This window comes from Malania oleifera, chromosome 3 (genome assembly GCF_029873635.1).
Source record: "Malania oleifera isolate guangnan ecotype guangnan chromosome 3, ASM2987363v1, whole genome shotgun sequence".
In the NCBI taxonomy this organism is placed as follows: domain Eukaryota; kingdom Viridiplantae; phylum Streptophyta; class Magnoliopsida; order Santalales; family Ximeniaceae; genus Malania; species Malania oleifera.
The window spans coordinates 124,715,127-124,737,656 of record NC_080419.1 but is presented as its reverse complement, the minus strand read 5'-3'; the positions used below and the strand labels follow the sequence as shown (position 1 = coordinate 124,737,656).

The window sequence follows — 22,530 nt, the reverse complement described above, 5'->3', positions numbered from 1 at the left end:
ATGAAAGCAACAAAACAAATGCCCATCTTTTCATGCATTGCAGGGTGGCATCACAGCTTTGGTACACTACACCCTCTTTTAGTTTGTTGGGAAAGGTGGGAGAATTGTTATTGGTTAACTTCAGTTGTTTTGGAAAGAATAGAAATGGTAGAGCTCTTTGGAGTGCAGCTGTTATCCCCATCCTTTGTTCTGAGAGGAATACTAGGATTTTTAAAGTTTTCTCAAATTGCTTAAGGCTGTTATGTTATAGAACAGCTTTCCTTGCTTCCTTTAGGGTGCACTCTCTTGGATTTTTTTGGGGATTACTGCTGTCCGAACTCATAAGAGATTTGAGGGAGGCACTCTTGGAATTGATACTCGTATTGTTTTTTCTGTTTTTCTTTGGTGTATTTTGGTTTTTCTGTATATCTAGTTCTCCAGGGAGGCACTCTTGGAATTGATACTCGTATTGTTTTTCTTGGATTTTTTCCTTGTAACCTAGATCGGGTACTCTGATTATTGGTTTTAATAACATTGTAGCTTGATTGGCTTTTTCAAAAAAAATCTTTTTCTTTTTCTTTGGCTCTTGTCTTATTAGCATTGTGTATGTGTATGCAAGCATGCACACTTTTTTCTCCTTCCAAACCCCACTCTGCCCCTCCCCCGGCCCAAAAAAGGGGGAAAAAAGAAAACGAAAAACAAAGGACAAAAGACAGAGTGCAGGTAGAACCCTCTATGGGTACATGGGAGGTGGCGATCTGTTTCAGTTTTGTATCGAGCGCCATCTGATCTGTCTCATCTGTCTTATTCTTTTGGTAGTCAAAATACTCAAGTTGTTGCTGGTCAAGATAATGCTGGACAACTGTATTATTGCAACCGAAATCTTTTATCTGTTATGTCTATGCTGCAACAGGGGGATCATATTTATTGCCATTACTTGTCCAGTAATTCATCATTCCTCTAGTTGGATATATAAAGTTGCTCTTCAATTTAGGAGGGGATCAGTGGTTATATTAAAAGAGTTTTTAAATTTAATGAAACCTTCATAGAATTTCTATTATGGATATATTCTACTAATGAAACTTATTAATATTAAAAATTTGTTTGTGCAATCATTTCTATTAGCCAACAGAAGGGCATTATGCCTCAGATTCATGTCTGAACAGAACCAAGCCTTGATTTAGGCTTTTGATGTTGCCTTTAAAACATATAATCTGTTGGTGTACATCTGTTTGCCATGTCTGGAGCCTGGATCTCATTGTCTAGTGGGCAGACAGGAAACAAATGCCTTCCCTCATTTGCATCATTGTTATTCTTTTTCAGCACAATTCTTTTTCGGTGAACTTATATCTGAAAATAAAGTGCTAATTTCAATTTTCAAATTTAGACAGCATTTGTTGTTACCATCATTATCAATTTGTCACCGCCATTTGATCAACATCGATCAACACCATAGCATAACAAAAGTGTTTTACTATCTTCCAACCTATTCATAGCATCTTTTGACTGAACAACATAATCAATATTTTACTCGTGCACTTATTTCATTGTTGATAGGGTTGAACCATTAACATTGGCAGGTCATTAGCTTCCTAATTTTAAGTTCAATTATTCTGTGGTTTCTTGGTTGATTATGCAGGTTGCCATTGGTCTTGTGGTTGCTCTGAATTATCACAATCCTTTCTTGAATCCCTATGAGGAATTCCAGGTAAATTGAATTTCAGGTTTTTTACCATAGCTCTAGATTTATTGTTTCTGGTCTTTGGTTTCTAAAGAATTTGCACCTGGACACGTTATGATGCTTCATATATTCTTCGATGCTGATGAAGAATTGCCAAAACTTGCAACTATTTATTTATTTATTTTATATATGTTGGATAATCCCAAAAGCCTGGTTAGGAATTGTATATCAAGGCATCCAACAACTCGTCCCCACTCCCCCCCCCCCCCCCAGTCAAAAAAAAAGAAAAGAGCCCCCACCCATATGCAATCTCATCTGATACATGGAGAGGTGAACAAACTAATCTTGAACACGTGTACAAATGCAAACAGAACAAAATAGGGTCCAGTTGAATTCTTATGTATAATTAGCATAGCATCATTGTTAGACCAAATCCTGGCATGATTTGTAGATATTTGATGTCTTCTTCAGTCAGTTTTAAGTCATTGGTCATCCTTATATTGATCACTGGCATGTGGTGTCTTACATGTATTGCTTTTGCTTCTCATAGAAACTGAAACATCATCCTTCCATTAAATCACTCCTGCAAGGTGGGACTGTTCTCCAGTATGGTGCTCGTACTCTGAATGAAGGTGGCTTTCAGGTGCGTTTAAAATCTCCTTTTTCTTGTAATAAATGAAGGAAATTTACACTGGATATAGCAGAACAATATCAAATCTTCATTCTGAATTCTTCACACAAAGTCTGCATCTTGTGATGCTGGGATGTTCCATATGGGGGGGGTATCATCTGCCTGAGAATTATGTGATTATTGGCACACAATCCTTCAAAATTTTACTGAATTACAAAGGATGAAAATGGTCCAATTCCATATTCCCTCAAGCTGATTGCTTGCTGTTAGCTATTGAGTTTGTTCCATGGGCACATACAGCTGGAAGAGGCTGCAAATGCGAACAAATAAATGGTTTTGGGACTTCTTATTCTCCAATTATGACCCAAGTGTTAATCTGATATCTATGGTATATTTTTGTTGCTTTTTTATTTAGAAATATGAATGTGATTCTAGTTGAATTTCAGTCTATTCCATATCCAGTTTTCCCGGGAGGAGCAATTATTGGGTGCTCAGCTGGATTCTTAAATGTTCCAAAAATAAAGGGGACACATACAGCAATGAAATCAGGTACTGTCTTGCAGTAGACATATTAAAGCAAAGGGCACAAAAATTAATGTCTTCTTTCCTCTATGCAAGTCTTCCTGTTCTGATTAATAAATTTAAAAATAATATGAAATTTTAACTTAGAAATTTCTACCTTTTTATAATTCCCCCTTGTCACCCACTAGCAAGCCGGAAAGCTTAGGGACATCTCTTGTTCCTTTTCTGCATTTGATAACTGTATCTCAGAATGTTTGGATTATTCTATGGATCACCACTTTACTGCAGGATATCTAAAGTATCAGTAAACAAGAGTTTATTGCGCCCCCCCCCCCCCCCCCCCCCCCTACAAACCAAAACAGAAAGAAGAATCAAAGAATGAATCAGTGGCCATTTATTCCAATGTTTTAAAGGGCTTAATGGAGGCTCGCCTCAAGGCAAGGCATGCCTAAAACGCCTTAATCCAAAATACCAAATCCCAAAAAGGCTAACGCATCAAACACTGAGGCTTATGCATTTGCACAAAAGGCACGCCTTTTGCGCCTTTTCACTTGAGGCTTATGCATTTTGGGTGTGTGATTCTCAAGTAAGATTTGGCTAGAAAATATTAACTCCATGTTTATATAAAAGGAATGTCATAAACTCATAATATGAGTTGATTTCTAAAACCCTTGAATCTCAACCCTTCCAAAACAACTTGGTTGTATCTTTAGATCTTGAAAAATAATTTGAACTTTGTAATGTTATAGCTATCTCTTGTCATGATTTTTTTTTTGATCAGTAAAAGTAAATATATTCCTCTAAAAAATTATGTACAACTACACTGGGCATCCCCAGGAAACAAATCCGACAAAATCACGAAGAGCATGATCTTTCTATGACAAGTGCATCAAAAAGGAACAATATAACCTGGGCATGCACCCAGCGATTCCAAAGCCTATCATTTCAGCTCCCGTACCCCTGAAGATATGGAAATCTTTCATATACAGTTCTATATATATGCCATACACAGTAAACTGTTGTGCCTGGGCAAACCCTTTTTGCCACAGTTTGGATTCCAGTCCCTTTAATCTCCTTATGGAGCCATTTAAAGGCTGTTTTTAATGTTGTCATGGTTCTCGTCCATCCAAGCCAACCCCTTAAATGATTCCACACCTCTGCAATAACCTTGCATCTGAAAAAAAGATGATCTACTGTCTCCAGATCTGAGTTTCAGAAAACACACGGCAAATCCTTACCTTCTTCTATAAGCTTGTTGCTTGTTAGCAGTTTGTTCTTGGCACTCAACCATAAGATGAATGAGTGCTTTGGAGTACAGCCCAATTTCCAAACCAAGGAGTGCCATTGCATCTGAAAAAAAGATGATCTACTGTCTCCAGATCTGAGTTACAGAAAACACACGGCAAATCCTTACCTTCTTCTATAAGCTTGTTGCTTGTTAGCAGTTTGTTCTTGGCACTCAACCATAAGATGAATGAGTGCTTTGGAGTACAGCCCAATTTCCAAACCAAGGAGTGCCATGGTATTTTGATACCCTCATCTCTCCGAAATGGTAAGCTTCCGAACAAATAAATTGGTCCCCTGAAGTTCACAATCTAAGCTGCTGTTCAGCTTTGTTTCTGCTACTGCAATGCTGCACTAACATATCTTTTATCCCCACAATCCTCTTGAGTAAGGGATAATCTTCATGCCTTATCGATGCTTCCCATACATCGCCCCCTCTGAGGTACACCTGATTTACCCATTTAGACCATAGAGAATCTTTTTTCATATGTATGTTCCATAATGTTTTTTGTAAGCAGTGCTCTGTTCCATATTTTCGGATCAAATACACCCAAACCACCTGCTTTCTTTGGAAGACACACTTCTTTCCAAGTGACAAGTGGCTTTGATCTACCTCCCCAAAAAAAGACTCTGCATAATCTAACCATGTGGTTCAAGACTGCCACTGGAATGGGAGAAATAGAGAGCCAGAAGCATTCCATACCTTGGACCACTGAGTTGATTAATTCTAATTTCCCTGCATAAGATAGAGTTTTCCCTGACCATGAACCAATACTGTTATCGATTCTGGCAATCAAAGGAGAGTAATGGGTGACTTTAAGCCTAGTTGATGCCAATGGGATACCCAAATACTGAAATGGAAAAGTTCCTTCTGAAAATCCAGTCTTATCTCTGATGCTGTCAAACTCATCTGATGCTGTCAAACTCATAACCACTCAAGCCAGCAATATATATGTTGTACTTCATGGGGTTAGCTGCCAGACCTGAGCTTTTAGAGAATATTTCCAGACAATCCATCATCTTCTTTACTGAGCAATAGTCCCCTCTAGGGGTTAGCTGCCAGACCTGAGCTTTTAGAGAATATTTCCAGACAATCCATCATCTTCTTTACTGAGCAATAGTCCCCTCTAGAGAATAAAATAAGGTCATCAGCGAAGGCCATGTGTGTAATTTTGAGTTCCTTACATCGAGGGTGAAAGTTTTAATCTGGGTCCTCCTCTAAAGCCTTCAGCATTCTTGACAGGTAATCTAGGCATATAACAAAAAGAAAGGGGGACAGTGGATCCCCTTGTCTCAACCCCTGCCTCCTTTCAAAGAAACCATGCAAGCCTCCATTTAACGAAAGAGAAAAGGAAGTTGAGGACACACATTCCATTATCCACTTCACCATTTTATCAGCAAAGTTCAAATTTTCAAGCATTTCCCTAAAAAATTTCCAAGACAGAGAATCATAAGCTTTCTTTAAGTCTACCTTTATCATGCATCTAGGCGAGATTCTCTTTCTAGCACATTTACGAGCCAGCTCCTGGACCAAGTAGATATTTTCAATCATGTTCCTCTGTTTAACAAAGGCTGACTGAGCTGAGTTCACTAGATTTATCCAGTGCAGCACTGGATAAATTCTGTTTGCAATAATCTTGGAGATCACCTTATAAATCACATTGCAACAAGAGATAGGCCTGTAGTCATGAACAGAATTTGCATGCTGGGACTTTTCAATTACCGCAATAGCAGTGTGGTTAAGTTGCTTAAGTAGCCTGCCACTGGAAAAAAATTCCTTAACTGCTGCTAGCACATCCTCCCCAACTGTGTCCCAAGCCATTTTGAAAAATTTTGCTGGGTACCCATCCGGAGCAGGGGACTTATCATCTCCAATACTAAACAGGGCTTCCCTGATTTCTTCATTTGATACCTCCCTAATGATCTGAACAGCTTGATCATCCCTCAAGATAGGACCTCTACCAATTACCTCAGGGTCAACAGAGATACAGGCAGATTCTTTCCCCAACAAATTTTTGTATTACCCCAAAAATTCATAAGCTACCTGCTTCATAGAATTTGTAAACTCCCCATCATCTTTTCTCATCTTTGAAATGTGGTTTCTGGCAGAGTGCCTCTTCATCAAGGCATAGAAAAATTTGGAGCTTCTATCACTGTTCAAATATCTAATCTTACCTTGTTGTGTCAGGAAACATCTATTGGCCTTTTCTAATTTCTCTGCATTCTCCCTTCTGATCACCATCTCAGCCTGTAATTCCACATTCCCAGGGTCATTGTAAATTCTATTGGGCTAATTGAGGTCTTCACTAGCCCTCTCTGCCCTAGCAGAGATGTGAGTAGTGAGTGGCATTTAGCTCCTTTAAAAGGCCTTTCAGACCTTTCAGTTTTCTCACTAGCCTGAACATTTTAAACCCCTGCACTTCACAATTCCATGAGTTCTTAACCACTTCCTGGAACATGGAATGCTGTCCCCACATGTTAAAGAATTTAAAAGGTCTCCTGCCCAAGTCATCTTCTTCAAGCAAAGTGACAATGCATGAAGCATGATCAGAAAAAATACCCGGTTGTTGGAAAAAAGCATATGCACCCAAACCTGCAAGAAGCCATGCCCTGTTTACCACTGCCCTATCCAACTTACACCATGTTTTACCATTCGACCATGTAAGGAAGCTCCCACTAGAATTTAAATCACATAATCCACATTCAGTAAAGCAATCAGCAATGTCCCTTGTTTCATAAGTCGTGACAGCATTCCCATTCTTTTTTACATCCGGGTATAACACACTGTTAAAATCTCCCATCAGCATCCAAGGCCCTGGGCAGGACTTAGCAAACTCACATATATGTTGCCATAGAGTTCTTCTAGCAACAATAGTGTGTAATCTATATACAAAACTGATGCAGAAACTCCTGTTTGATACCAGACAGCAGAGAGAGAGCAGTGTATAACTTGAGGACTACTTTCTAGCATCTGAAACTTCACCTTATGGGGATTCCACATCACTACAATTCTACCAGTTCCATGATCACCAAAGTTGTTCACCTGACACCAATTATTTAGCTTTTTCTTCATAAATTCCTCCAATTTATTAGTAGTTAGTTTTGTTTCCAATAAACTCAACACATCCACCTTTTTCTTCTTAATGAGGCCTAATACCCCATTATGTTTCAGGTGTTTATTAAATCCCCTGATATTCCAGCTAACTATCTTCATTTTGCTTTAGAAGGGGTTAAACCCCTTTCCAAAAACCAATGGATTGAACTGAGAACCCTTCCCCTTCTTCTTCTTCTTCTTAGTTGGTATGAATTCTTCCATCTTCTCCATCCCTTTAGCCTTTATTGCCATTCATTTTATTTACCCCTACTATATTTCCATTACCCATTGAACCATCTACTGAGGTCTGCCCATTCTGTCTAACCATCAGAGATTTGCTTTCCTCAACTCCCGTAGACTGATCAACAGACTGATCATCAATCGGCTCCCCTCTAACTTCAGTGTTGGAAATACCCTCACTACCCAGGATATCATCTTCAGGTGGACTTTCATCGTCAGCATTATTTTTACCATCATCTGCGTCTTTAAAGGCACCCATTGGGTTCACACCATATTTCTGCGGTAGAGCTACCCGATTGCAACATTCATCCTCTTTACCATCATCACCCACTACACAAGCATGTTCTTCTGTGGCCTTCCCTGGTTTATCTTCATGAGCAGGCCCCTTGACTTTATATTTAACACCTAATGTCCCTTCTGTTCCTATCCGTGGCTTACAAAAGCCTTCAGAATGCCCAATAGCTTTGCATTTATTACAAAATTGTGGTAGGTCTTCGTATACCACTTCCTGCATGATTGAAACATTATCAGGGAGCCAGACCTTAATACTGTGTTTAAAATTTCCTTTGCAATATCTAATTCGACCATGACCCTTGCATATGAAATCCTGTCCTTATTCGTGGTTAATTTGTCCATGTATAATGGTCTCCCAATTTCAGAACATATTCTCCCGATTGCCATGGGTGTCCACAGCTCCAGAGGGTGGTCTTTCAGCTGTATCCACACCGGAAGGACGGTTCTATGTTCATGGCCGTATTGAAAGTATTTGGGCATTTTCTTCAAAATTAAAGTACTTCCCTAGATTGAGTAGGGACCATTCTGTAGGACATTGCTGAGGTCCTCCTCCCTTTGAAATTTGAAAATGATCCACCCCTTGTCATGCTGAATTGATTCAACTAGTACCTTCCATGATCGAACCAAAGAGTTGAAAGCAGCCTTACCTGGGAACCTTCCTGTGAAATAGCCCACCAGGTGCTTGTAAGATATCCCCACGGAATCTACCATTTCAGAAGCAGGGATGCGGGCACCATCACCATTTGCTGTGAACACTGGTGAGGTTCCACAGTTCGAAGGATTCCTATTTTTCGCAAAAAGCTCAGCCCAAGCCACCCTTTTATTGTTTCTCATTATAGTTTTCCCTTCTTGCTTACCCTGCTGGTCAAGCTTACCTTCTTCGGGAACTTCCATATTGCCTCCAGGTCGATGAGCTCTGTCACGAACTGAGGCAACGACATCACTCAAATCCTTCGATCCTAATGCTTCTGTTTCTGTGGGTTCCTCATCATCCCACGATTTCCTTATTTCTTCAAGTTTTCTACTGGAATATCCTTCCACCTGCGAGCTACTATTCTCAGCTAGCCCCATTTCTTCAAGAACTTTTTCCATCATCATCAACGGAACCTCCTTCGACTTTTTACCCAACTGGTTGCAACAGATCGTCTCCTCACTTGAACTACTAGAGGACGGACTAACGTTTATACCCAACTGATTCTGAATTTTTCCAAGCAACTCCGAAGATGATTTCAAATCCTTTGAATCACACTGAGTTTTTTGCATCACTTTACTAGAAAGACGAGCGAACTCGGCAAGGATCTCGTGGTTTTTCTTTTTCCTCCATATCTCCTTCCTTCCCCCTTTGATTTCTATAAATCTCAATGCATCTTCAATTTCTTCCTTTGATTCAGCATCTAGCTCACATATCCGTTGTGCCCTAATTGCAGCCTTTCGATCCATGAGCACTCTTCGAACTTCAAAATTCAAATTTCGAATTTACTCGTGAGCGGGAACCCAGAAATTGAACAATACAGCACCTGAACACTCTCAGAGGTTGAGGAAAGCCTTCAGCCACCACCAACCATGCAGATCCAACAATCAAAACCAAGAAAATCAGTGCGTGATCCCAAGAAAGACAAAGATTCAGCCCCAAAACCGTGCATCTCCTTAGTGAGGGAAGAGAGCTTCTCTCTCTAGACATGTTTTTTTAGATGAAGATACATCATACAAGTTAGCAATTTTTTTGAATGGCCAACAAATAATTTGCAATTATATCTGATTTTTTTTTACATTATATTTGTGATTTTCTTAATTTTTCTTTATTTTTAAAATATGTTATTTATTTATATATTTATCTAAAATAAAATCTCAAAAGGCTTATGCCCCAACGCCTTAAAGCTTACGCCTCGCCTCTTAAGGGTTAGAGCGTCTTGCCTTACACCTTCGCCTTTTAAAATATTGATTTATTCTGAAGTTAACATTGATGAGGTGCCTATTACACTGGCTCATAGGAAAATATGCTAAGAAATATGTTTAAATCAGCCGCATCAACCATTCAAACAGCATAAACCTCTATTTTTTATGAGTAAATCAACATTGGTTTGTCCTGTGAGCTGCATTTGTTTAATTGAATCCAGAGGATAAATTATATTCGAGGATTGGGACATCTGTATTTTTAAGTTTACATGTTTGCAGAGGAATATAGTTAAGTGATATTTTTCTTATAAATATTTTCCAATGTAATTGAGATTCCACGTACTCTTGTGTAAATTTCACCATTTGTTTTTTCTCCTTTTTATAAGCTGGACAAATCTAGAATTCATTCCTTCTCTAGGCACAAAGAAAAGTAATGTTGTTTTCTTTTTCTACCTTTTATTTTCTGGAAAAATAACATTAATGATCATTTCAAGCAGTTCCTACAGCTGCAAGTTACATGGTCACACTCTTGCAGATAGATGACTTGTTGATATGAAATTTCCTATCATCTGTAGCCTTAGTAACAGTATTAACTTGGAGATGTTGTCTTAAATTTTATTTTATTTTTTCTTTTTCAGGAATGCTTGCAGCAGAGGCCGCATTTGGTGTACTTCATGAAGGCTTCAATATGGAAATGTATTGGGATAACTTACAAAATTCATGGGTGTGGAAAGAACTTTACAAGGCTCGAAACTACCGCCCGGTCAGTAAAGAAATTTAGTATTTAATTCTTAGTTGTTTCTACCTTACATACATACATATATTGTTATTGGCGAAGGGGCAATTTACTGATGAAGGAAAAAGGCATCAAAGGAATGCCACCCAAGTACAATGGGAAAAATGAAAAAAATACAACCGTCACTGTAAGATGTTAAGAAAATCAAGGATTACATAGATGTCCCTCCCAATCAACTTACTGCAGCTAAATTAAGCTAACAAATGATCTTTGACAAACTGCAGGAGGGAAATTGTTCCTTCAAAAGCTCTTCTGTTCCTTTCCCTCAGACCATCCAGGAAACAGCAAGGGGGATGAGGGCAAGGGATTTCCTTGTGACCTTATTTGCTCAGACCCTTGTCCAAGCACATAACTTGCCCTTCACCATAGCTGCAGTGACCCACATCTGCCTGACCATGGAAATGGCCAAGCTCCAGAGATTTTTGGTCCAAGAAAAACGCAGAAGGATGTGCTCAACAGATTCAACTTGGTCAAAGCATGGAAAGCACCTCTTATGAGTGCCAAGAAAGGATCTTGCCAACGGTTGCTTCCTATGTGAAAAATGCAACCTTTGAGGGGGCTACTGTTTTCCAAATGAGAAGCCAAGGGAAATTAATGCTGCAATCCGCTGGGGAACTGAGGTGATTTTAGTGACTGTAATTTCCATCTTTGTTCAAGGACCACTTGGACTTATTGGTGTCCTGTCACTGAAATTTATCAAGGCAATTGTGGAATTCTATCAGAATTTCCATCTACTAGTCAAAAGCATTCATATTCCAAAGGAATATTTTCCAGAATGTCTCTTGACCAGAGAGCTCCAGGTACTGGCTAATAAGGTCATCTTTGTTGCAGGCTAGCCTGAATATAGAGGGCTATTTGGTGCTGATCTAGGATTCACGACACCAGAATATCATGCCAAAAACACACATCCTCCCCATTTTCCACCTGAAAGAAAATGAGTAGGAACAAGTTACTCTATCCTCCGCTGGTGTATCTAAAAAACACCTGTGCCATGGGTTTCATTCACCTCTTTTGAAGTCCAGCCATTTTGATGGAGTCCGTATTTATTGGCAATGAATTCTCTCCAGAATTGCTCCTTCTCGATCATGAATCTAAGCCACTTCCCCAAAAGAGCCTTATTGAAGGTGAGAAGTCCCTTTTTGCATGGGTTTTTTGACTAACCCCTGCCTAACAAGGTGATATTTGAAGTCATTGCCTGTATTCCCCCAAAGGAATCTTCTTTGAATGCTTTCTAATCTGCTATGGTGCTGGGAATGGGAAAAAGAGAAATGAAGGAGACAGGAAGATTGGAGAGAGTGCTCTTGATGATCCGTGAGGGTGAGTCTTCCCTCTTTTGACAGGTAATTCCTTTTCCAACCAGCCATCTTCCTTTTGAATCTTCTGATTATAGAGTCCCACACTTTTCTTTGAGCTTGGTTCCAAGTGCAAGACCTAGGTAAGTGATAGGAAAGGCTCCAAGCTTGCAGCCTAAAAGATTGGCAAGAAAATGATCACAAGCCTCAGTTGTAATGATTTTGCTTTTGCCTAGGTTCACTTTTAGGCCTAAGACTACTTAAAACTTGAGGAGGATGCATCTAAGATTGAGAATTTGTTTAGGATCATCTTCGCAGAATTTTATTTATTTATTTATTGGAAAAAAGAGTACGGCACCTCCTATCTTTATTAGAAAACCCCTCACTTATGGCGGAACAATACCGTGGTTCCAACCTTAAGACTTGGGGAAAACAAAATCAAACCGCAAGAATCTAAAACTGACTTAACCAACTTATTCAAAACCAATAAACCAATGACCAACAACCAAACAAATAAATAAGAACTAAACAACTATAAGTGGATAACAAACATAACTCTGGAAGATCTCGAGGAATAAACCAACCACTACAACCTTCACAAACACCAGCACAAAGCATCACGAGCGCAAGGAAGTAAATCCCAACAAATCCAATCGAATCATTCCCCTAACTTGCTGTGGAAGCTCATCCTGGCAATTATATGATCGAGATATACCAGATTCACCCTACTTGGCAAAGAAATTCGCACTTTGATTCGCCTCCCTGTAAACATGTTCCACTTTGTAATATATGTCTCTCAATGCTAACACAAGCTTTTCCCACAATTCCCATAAGTTCCAAGCCGAATATTTCCAAGAATTAATCCACTGAACCAACAAAGCAAAGTCACAGGCAATCTCCACTTGATCAAATCCGAAATCTTTGCACAGATTAATTCCATTAATAATCGCTTTCAGTTCAGCCATATTATTGGTTCCATAACCTAGTAATAAGGAAAAAGTTGCTTTAAATAATCCTCTTTGATCTCTTATCACGCCTCCACCACCACAGTTACTTGGGTTACCTCTACAACATCCATCCACATTCAACTTAACCCACCTATCCCAGGTTTACACTATCTGACTACACGAGGAAGACGAATCCTCACATTTTTTACTAGAATATCCAAAGCACGAAGGACTGCAATATCCGTGCAAGAAGTAGGTGCACATTTAGTTAACTTGTCCGAAATGGATCTCAGCCAATATTTAATATCAAGCCACACAATTCTCACTGAATCATGAATTGATTCCATCCTGGCTCTACATTGATGAGTCCAAAGTCTCCAAATGATGAGACTCGGTATGAGACCTACCAAAATGCCTAACTGTGAGGCCCGTCCTGCACAACTAAATTAGAAATTAACTCTAGCATTCCATGTATTCGTTGCCATACAATTAACACCCAACGCCAGTACTGCTTGTTTCCATACCTCCTGAGCAAAAGATCTCGTGCAAAACACATGGTCTAGAGATTCAATCTTGGCATTTGAACAACAATCACACCGAGAGGCCATCTAAACTCCTACTTCTTGAATACGAGTATCAATCGAAAGACAATCGAACCAAGACTTCCACATACAAATTGACACCCATTTTGGCAACGTAGGATGCCAGATCCATTTTGAAACTAAGAATTCCTCTTTACGCTCCCTTATAATTCCCCAAGCACTTGCCGTGGTAAATTTCCCATCCGTTGAAGGTTCCCAAATCACTGTATCTAGACCCTCCTTGCAAGAAATAACAAAGTTCATTATTTCCTCGGCCTGTTCTTCACCCAATAGATCCACTAATAAATCAACATTCCACCCATCTCTATCCCAACAATCTAGTGTTCGTAGCTTATGGTTTCTGATTTCCTGAACCTTAGCACAAAGGGGACTGGAGGCTAACCATCGATCAAACCAGAAAGAGGCTGACCCTTCTTTAATTTGAACACGAACATGCTCTAATACTTCAGGTATCACACGAGCAATCGATCTCCAAAATCTGGTTCCTTTTTTTGGCTTTATTTCTCTCAAGTGGTGTCTATTATTCAAATACTTGCCTTTAAAGAATTGAGTCCACAGATTATCCATAGTTAACAATCTCCACACAAACTGCATATGCAATGATTTTTTTACTTCCTCAAAATCCCTAATACCCAAACCACCCTCACAAATAGGCTTACATATATTAGGTCAAGAACACCATTTCCTTTTTCTTTTATCATTTACTCCACACCAAAAAAAATTCGATAACATAGGATTTAACTTTATGAAGACAATATTAGGAATGTCAATTACCGCCAATTGATGAACCGTCATTGATGATAATACATGCTTAATTAAAACTAAGCGCTCCCTTGAGATAAAAGCTTAAATTCTCAACCCGCTATCTTTTTCCTCAATTTAGCAACTAGAGGCTCTAAACTACGGGCCGCAAGACGACCCTATACCAAAGGAACACCCAAGTATGTAGCAAGGAACCCTCCTTCCGCAAAGCCAGCCATCCTTAACAAGGATCTCTTCCGAGCATAAGCAATTCTCTTTGACAAAAAAATACTTGACTTATCTTTATTTATCATTTGGTCAGACCAATCCTCATATTTCTTAAGAGTCTTGATAAGCATTCGAATGGAACTTCTTTTACCATTGGCAAAAATAAGAATGTCATCCGTATAGAGTAGGTGAGATACCAAAGGCGCCCCACGAGGATGATAGCAAGCCCCTATCTTATTCTCCATAAAATTTTTCTTTAGAAGCTGAGAAAGAACTTCCTGTAAAATAATAAATAGATAAGGAGATAGAGGGTCTCCTTGGCGAAGCCCTCGAGAAGGTTTAAAGAAACCTTTTTAAGTGCCATTCATCATAATGGAGAACCAAGGAGAGGAAACACATTTTGCCACTAAACCACTGAATCTCTGGGAGGATCCAAAGCTTTTTAGAGCCAAGTTAAAAAAATCCCAATTGACCCTATCATAAACTTTACCCATGTCTACTTTGATCATTACATTTCCACCATTAGACTTCTTATGCAGAGAATGAACCATTTCTTGTGCCGATGTAATATTTTCAAATATACTTCTACTAGGAATGAAAGTTCCCTTCTCTGGAGAAATTAATGTAGACAATAAACCTGTCATCCTTGCAACAATAATTTTTGAAAAAAATTTGTAGATAACGCTACAAAGACTAATAGGCCTGAACTTGTCAAAACTTTGGGGATTCTGAACTTTTGGGATTAGAACAATGTAAGATGTAGAATAAAATCTAGGAAGAGGAGACCCAACAAAAAAATCTCTAGTTGCATCGATCACCTCTTCTTTTAGAACTTTGGTTCACAAATGCATGAAAGAATTTTGTATTATTATCTCTCGCCTCCAACCACTTCTTTTTGGCTAGCTGAGAAATACGAATCTCCTCCCTCTTTTCCTAGGCTTCCAACTCGAGTTTAGAAAGGAAGAAATCTTCCTCAATTTCTGGCGAATACCATTCTTGAAGTTGAGCCTCTAGAACCTCCATACTTTCCCCAAGATTTTTAATGTTCTGATGCACATGTCCAAATACTTGCTTGTTCCAGTTTCATATTGCAACTTTCGTTTGCTTCAATTTAGCAGTAAGTCTAACTAAACCCGTGCCATGGGACCCTCCAGGCTTCCTCCACGCAAGACTTAAAAGATTGATGATTGCTCCACATGTTTTGATACCTGAAGGGAGAAGGACCATATTGATGCAAATTTCTATGAAACCGAATAATCAATTGGTTATGATCTGAAGTCCTCCTATTTCCATACTCAAAATAAATATTTGGCAAAGATTGAAGAAGAGGTGAATTATAGAGGACCCTATCCAATTTTGCTCAACTCTGAGAATTTCCACTGTGACCATTACATCAAGACATGTTGCTGCTAGTAACAACCAAATCCATAAGACCACAACTGTCCAAGCAAGTATTAAATTCCTCTATAGCCGATAACGGCCTTGTATGATCACCAATACGTTCCGAATTCGAATGGATGATATTAAAATCTCCCGTCACTAACCAAGGGAAATCATCCCTCTTTACAAACTCCAAATCATTCCAAAGTTCTTGGCGATTTGTTTGATGTCATTTAGCATAAACAAATGAAGCCAAAAAATTCTGGTCCACAGAACTAAAAATATCCGAAATAACTTGATCAGACATATGTTGTAACTCAAAGTGCACTTCCTCTTCCCAAAACATCCAAAGTTTACCCCCCATCGATGCATCCGCGCAAAAATTCGAAAAATTTAGAAAGCCAGCCCATTGCGACATCAAACTTTCATCAGAAAATGACTCTGAAAGAACCTAAATGGAAGGCGAAAATTTCCTTATTAACTTTTGTAAATGGCTTCTAGACATGCCTAAACCCCGCATGTTCCACACTAGAATTGTATTAATCATAAATCAAGTTTCTTTGGATGGGTAATTACCCGTTGAAACTTCTTCTTACTTTGCCCATTAATATCCTTCAACTTAACAAGCGGAACATGTAAATCATCATCCGAACAATAGCCTTTTTCCAATGGGAGTTTCTCCAAAGTATTTGTCTCCACCTCCCTATCCGATTCACAATTATGTAGGACATACCTGGGCATGATTGTACACTCTTGTTCCAAGATTTCTGAAAACATGTTACAAGATGTCATCAACTGATCATGCACTACTATAACTTCTTCCACTATCAACATATCAGCGTCGGGAGCACCCAAGACTGGTTCAACAATCTCCTCCCTCTGCTCAATCTCATACTGTTTTGTGTTCATCTACAAAATCTCCACTTCAGGCCTCGGTTCTTCAGGAACAAACTCCTCTTCTTCCATCTCACTTTGCGTAACTATCTCAACCACTGACAAAATTTGTGATGTCATTGCACTCTCTTGAACATGATCCACCTCTAAAGGTTCTTCAACAATGCATGGATCTATCAATTCACTCTGAACTTCTTTCCCTTTATCCAAATGCTTCACATGCTAAACTTCTTGTCGATTTTCTTGTCTAGCATTTTTCATATCCTTACTTCTATCCCCAATTTTTTGTTTCCTTTCACTCACTCGGCATACCACCTTTGAATGCCCTTGTCTATGACATTTCTCACAATAAAATCCTTGCTTTTTCGTACCTCACTTCCTGCCAAATTTTCTGATTTGCAGAAACAACAATCGGGAAAGCATCCACCCGATCTGCTAATAAATCCACCTCCACGCACATTCTCGCACCCGTAGCCCTAGTTTGGTTAAGCGTAGCATTGTCAGTTCCCAGATATCGACCAAACCTTGTGGCTAGAATCTGTAAACAATTAGGCCTATACATGTGCATTGGAAGACCAGGGAGAAATAACCATTGAGGGGTCAAGGATGGTTCCTACTTCAGATTGAAATCCTTTGTCCATCGAAAAAGAGGAAATGGAAACCCAGCCAAAATCCTTCCTTCACGAGACCATCCATGAAGAAAATCTCCTTCATTATTCGTCTAAACCCGTACGTGAAAATCATCCATGAAACTAATAGAAGGGATCTCTGAAAGGCCCCAAGACTTTATGATAGTTAAACGGATAACGTCAATGGATGGCCTAGAGCGCAAAAATTTCAAAACTAACGCAAACCGAAAATCTTCCACCACTTTGTTCATCTTAGCCTCGAAGAAAATGAATCCAATATTTCCTTCTACATTAATAGGATATCTCATGGCTAATTTGAAAGAGGAAGACGGCGGGTTAACAGCATGAGAACGTGATACTACATGGGCATACGACAAAAGTCTTGAACCACCTTTCGAAAGAGGCCACACTAGTGGAGGATCCACCAAAGGGCCGACGGGCACCGCCATTGTCGGCGCCTAACTTCAGCGAAACCCTAGACCATGTGATGGTAGAAGAGAGACATACCTGAATAAGGAATTCAATGTCTAGGAGATCTAGTAGGCGGCGAGATGGGCGACCGGCTATGGTTGCGGCTAGATCGCGCACAATAGGAGGTGGCTAGGGATGCGTGATGCGAGCGGGAGAGAGGGTTGGGATGTGCTGTGTTAAAGGACCCAAATATTTCGACCCTTCGAGAGGTCGCGAACAGGGTGAAGAAGGCTAGGAGCAGCGGGAGACTTGGAGTGGGGTTCAACAGGGGTCACGAGTTGGCTAGGGCTCTAACGAAGCCTAAGATGTCCGGCGAGAAGGGTGAAGAAGGTTGGGAACAGTGGGAGACTGGGAAAGAGGTTCAACGGGGATCGCGAGTCCGCTAGGGCTCCGACGAAGCCTGAGATGTCTGGCGAACAGGGCGTGGAAGGCCGGGAGCAGCGGGAGACTGGGAGAGAGGTTCGACGGGGAATGCGAGTCTCTTTGTAATAATTTAACTATTGTCTCATCTACAAAAAGAAGATGAGAGACTACCATAATTTCACAGACCCCCTTCATTTGCGTTTAATAAGTCTCAAAACTTCCATCACCATAATAAACAGAAGGGGGGGGAGAGGGGGGGCCGTTGTCTCAGATTTCGTGAAGATCTGAAAAAATTGTGGGGTAACCATTGACAAACACTGAGAATGAGGGGGTGGAGATGCAGTGCTTCATCCAATTGTGCTAAATTTTTCCAAAACCCATTCTCCTGAGGATATATAGCGGAAAATTCTAGTTCACATAGTCAGACACCTCCATATCCATCTTGCACACGGCTCCTCTTTTACTACCCTTAATGTATTCATCCACCACCTCTTTCGCAATCAAGGAGGCATCCAAGATCTTTGCCTGTAACGAAAGCATGTTGGTGTTTCCCTACAACTTCCGCAATTGCTAGTTTGAATCTAGCTGCAAGGACTTTGGAGAGGACTTTAAAGAGGCTGTGTATGGGGCTAATATAGCAAAAGTATTTGATGTTGTAGGCTCCTTCTTTTTTAATGGATCAAGGAGACAAAGTTTGAGTTGATGCTAGACGTAAACCTACCAGATCTGTAGAAGTCTTTGAAAACACCCATAATGTCATGTTTGAGGATGTCCCAGTGCTTTGGAAGACTGCCATGTTGGAACCATCAGGGCCAGGAGGTTAATTTCCTCTTCCTCAAAATGTCTCTCAGGCCACCAAGCTGTGGAAGAGCTTAGATTTCTTAAAGGAATGCCATCAACTTTTGATCTCCAAGACTCTCGGTCAAAATACAAGTTTTTGCAGAAGTTGCAGATTCCCCTTTTGATATCCCCTTCCTCCACTAAGATTTCTCCTTCCCCTTCAATTCTTGATAGCATATTGAATCTACGATGCACATTAGAAGCTCAGTGGAAAAATTTAGTATTCGTGTCCCTCTTCCTCAACCACAGGGACCTGGATTTTTGTCTCCAAGCAATTTCCTCTGAAGTGATGACTTTAGCGAGATCTTTGAGAGCAAGCCTTCTAATCTGTTCTTTGTTCTAAGGCCCTCTTTAAGCTCCTAGTCATCTAGCTCCTTAAGGTCACTAAGAGTCACTTTGTTCCTTAAAGAGATGCTGCCAAAAATATTTTTTCTTCACCACTTCAAACTCTCTTTTAGAGGGCGAGCCTTGGATAAATGGTAAGGTTGCTCCTTCGTGGCTGGTTGCTCATGTGTTTTGAGTCCAAGGAAACAGCCTCTCTACATAAAATCAGGGGTATGGCTGTGTATACTGTGATGACACTCCCCCTACCCTCACAAAATAGGGAGCCTTGAGGCCTAGGAACGTCCACCTTTATTTTATTATTATTATTATTTCAATTTTTCTTTCTAAATTTTAAATTTGCGCTAACCACAAAGTTGGCCTTGCCTTCCACCTGTAGCTCATGTTCAAGCCATATATTCTCAAAATGGAAAGGAATTGGCCCCCACATAATTCCTCTGTCAAGCAAGATGGGAAAGTGATTCAAAATGGATCGAGGGAGTAAAGATTGGGTAGTTTTTGGGTAGTGTTCCTCCTAATTAGAAGAAATAAGGAATTTGTCAACCCTTGGGTGCTAGGGAGTCTCCGAGCTTGACCACTTGAAGGAACTGCATTGAGAGGAAGGTCAATGAAGGCATAACTATTCATAAAATCATGATACTCTTGCATGCTAGAAAACTCAGAGGAACTCATGCTCCTTTCTCTTGGGGGTAGAATTACTTTGATTCAAGCTTGGCTTGCTAGTATCCTATTATATTTCTTGTCTGTCTTGAAGATTTTGTGGGGATTGCTAGCAAGCTCGAGAGGATCATGAGAGAGTTTTTATGATCCGGCAGGGGGAGTCATAGGGACCATTTAGTGAGTTGGATTGAGGTTTGTAGATCTAAAAAGGAGGGGGGTTCTAGTCTTGGCAAGTTGGCGTCTAAAAACATTGCTCTTCTAGCTAAATGGCTATGGCATTTCCCTCTAGGAGAATCATCCCTCTGGCATAAAGTAAGAAGAAGTAAGTTTGGATTGGATGAGAATAGTGGGATACCAATACTAATTTAAGATGCTCTTTGGGGAGTCCTTGGAGATTCATTTCTCAGCTTTATCCTTCTTTCATCCCTTACACTGAACTTAAGGTGGGGAGGGGTTCTCATTTGTTTTTGGAAAGACCTTTGGCTGGGAAATGCACCATTTTCAACTTTCCCTCATCTATTTCATTTTAGTTTTGAACAAAATAAATCCTTTTCTTTCTTTGTTGGTGAATTGAGTAGTCCTTTGGTTTCTTGGAATCTTCATTTTAGGAGACCTTTGAACGATAGGAAGATGGTGGAATTGTCATCTTTGTTATCTTTATTTGAGCAGGAGTAATCTATCTTCTGCAAGGGACGTTTGTTCTTGGTCTTTGGACCACTCAGGTGTGTTTTCTTGCAAATATATTTTGAATTTTTTGATTTGTTCCTACTCTTCTTTCTTGCTATACTCCACTATTTGGAAGGCGAAGGTTCCCCCTAAAATAAAGCTTTTGCTTGGTTGATTGTTCTTAATAAGATAAATACCAATAACTTGTTGCAAATTTGGAGATCTATGAAGGCTCTCTCTCCAAATGTATGTGTGCTTTGTTACGAGAACTTTGAGGCAACTTCTCACCTTCTTTTGCAATGTGAATTTGCTTGGACTGTTTGGAATATGATTTTTGGCATCATGGGAGAAAGCAACATCAAAATAAGCTATCACTGCCGTGCACTCTCCCCTCCCCCTCGCTGTCGGCGCTGAGCTGTTCGTGCCGCTGCACTCTCGCAGGTTAGTGGACGCATCTCGAACTTCTACTGTCCTTTTGATTCGCCCATCTCGCCGCTGCCGCTTCTATACTCTTCATACCCTTATCCTGTTGTTGCATTCTCTCCTCCCCTAGCGCCGCCATTGCATTCTCCCCTCTCCGCCCTCCACTGCTGCTTCCGCACTCTTCCTACCCTACCATCACCGCCGTGCATCTCTCCTCCCCCAGTGCCGCCGCTGCGTTCTCCCCTCTCCGCCATCTGCCGCCGCTTCTGCACTCTTCCTACCCTGTCGTCACCGCCGTGCACTCTTCCCCCCCCCCTCGTTGCCGGCGTTGAGCTGTTTGTGCCATTGCACTCTCGCAGGTCAGTGGACGCATCTTGAACTTCTGCTGTCCTTTTGATTCGCCCATCCCGCCTGCCGGATCTCTAGGACATTGAATTACTTAATGAGGTATGTGTCTCTTCAACCATTGCACGGTCTAGGGTTTCGTTGAAGTCGGAGGCGCCCGCTAGCCCTTTGGTGGATCTTCCACCAATGGGGCCTCTTTCAAAAGGTGGTTCAGGACTTTTGTCATCTGCCCATGTAGTGTCATGTTCTCATGCTATTAACCCGTCGTCTTCCTTTTTCAAACTAGCCATTAGATATCCTGTTGATGTAGATGGAGATATTGGATTCATTTTCTCTGAGGCTGAGATGAACAAAGTGGCGGAAGATTTCCGGTTTGTGTTAGTTTTGAAATTTTTGCGCTTTAAGCCATCCATTGACGTTATCCGTTTGAATATCATAAAGTCTTGGGGCCTTTTGGAGATCCCTTCTATTACTTTCATGGATGATTTTCACGTACTGGTTTAGATGAATAATGAACGAGATTTTCTTCATGGATGGTCTTGTGAAGGAAGGATTTTGGCTGGGTTTCCGTTTTGTCTTTTTCGATGGACAAAGGATTTCAATCTGAAGTAGGAACCATCCTTGACCCCTCAATTATTATTTCTCCTTGGTCTTCCGATGCACATGTATAGGCATGATTGTTTACAGATTCTAGCCACGAGGTTTGGTCGAGATCTAGGAATTGACAATGCTATGCTTAACCGAACTAGGGCTACGGGAGCGAGAATGTGCATGGAGGTGGATTTATTGGCAAATCAAGTGGATGCTTTCCCGATTGTTGTTTCTACAAATCAAAAAATTTGGCAGGAAGTGAGGTCCGAAAAGTAAGGAAGTTATTGTGAGAAATGTCATAGACAAGGGCATTCAAAGGTGGTATACCGAGTGGGTGAAAGGAAACAGAAAATTGGGGATAGACATAAGGATACAAAAAATGCTAGACAAGAAAATCGACAAGAAGTTTGGCGTGTGAAGCATTTGGATAAAGGGAAAGAAGTTCAAAGAGAATTGATAGATAAATGCATTGTTGAAGAACCTTTAGAGGTGGATCATGTTCAAGAGGGTGCAATGACATCACAAATTTTGCTTGTGGTTGAGACATTTACGCAAAGTGAGATGGAAGAAGGGGAGTTTGTTCCTAAAGAACCGAGGCCTGAAGTGGAGATTTTGTAGATGAACACAAAACAGTATGAGATTGAGCAGAGGAAGGAGATTGTTGAACCAGTCTTGGGTGCTCCTAACGCTGATATGTTG

At 40.3% G+C, this 22,530-nt stretch overlaps 1 protein-coding gene across 1 annotated transcript in view; it reads left to right on the top strand.

Annotated features, from left to right (window-relative positions):
• LOC131150965 (electron transfer flavoprotein-ubiquinone oxidoreductase, mitochondrial) overlaps positions 1–22,530 on the top strand; it is a 75,381-nt gene that overhangs the window by 31,864 nt on the left and 20,987 nt on the right. The window contains exons 9-12 of the mRNA XM_058102090.1: positions 1,619–1,687; positions 2,211–2,303; positions 2,738–2,840; positions 10,260–10,384. Coding sequence (XP_057958073.1) covers positions 1,619–1,687; positions 2,211–2,303; positions 2,738–2,840; positions 10,260–10,384 — 390 coding nt within the window. The remainder of the gene's footprint in view (positions 1–1,618; positions 1,688–2,210; positions 2,304–2,737; positions 2,841–10,259; positions 10,385–22,530) is intronic.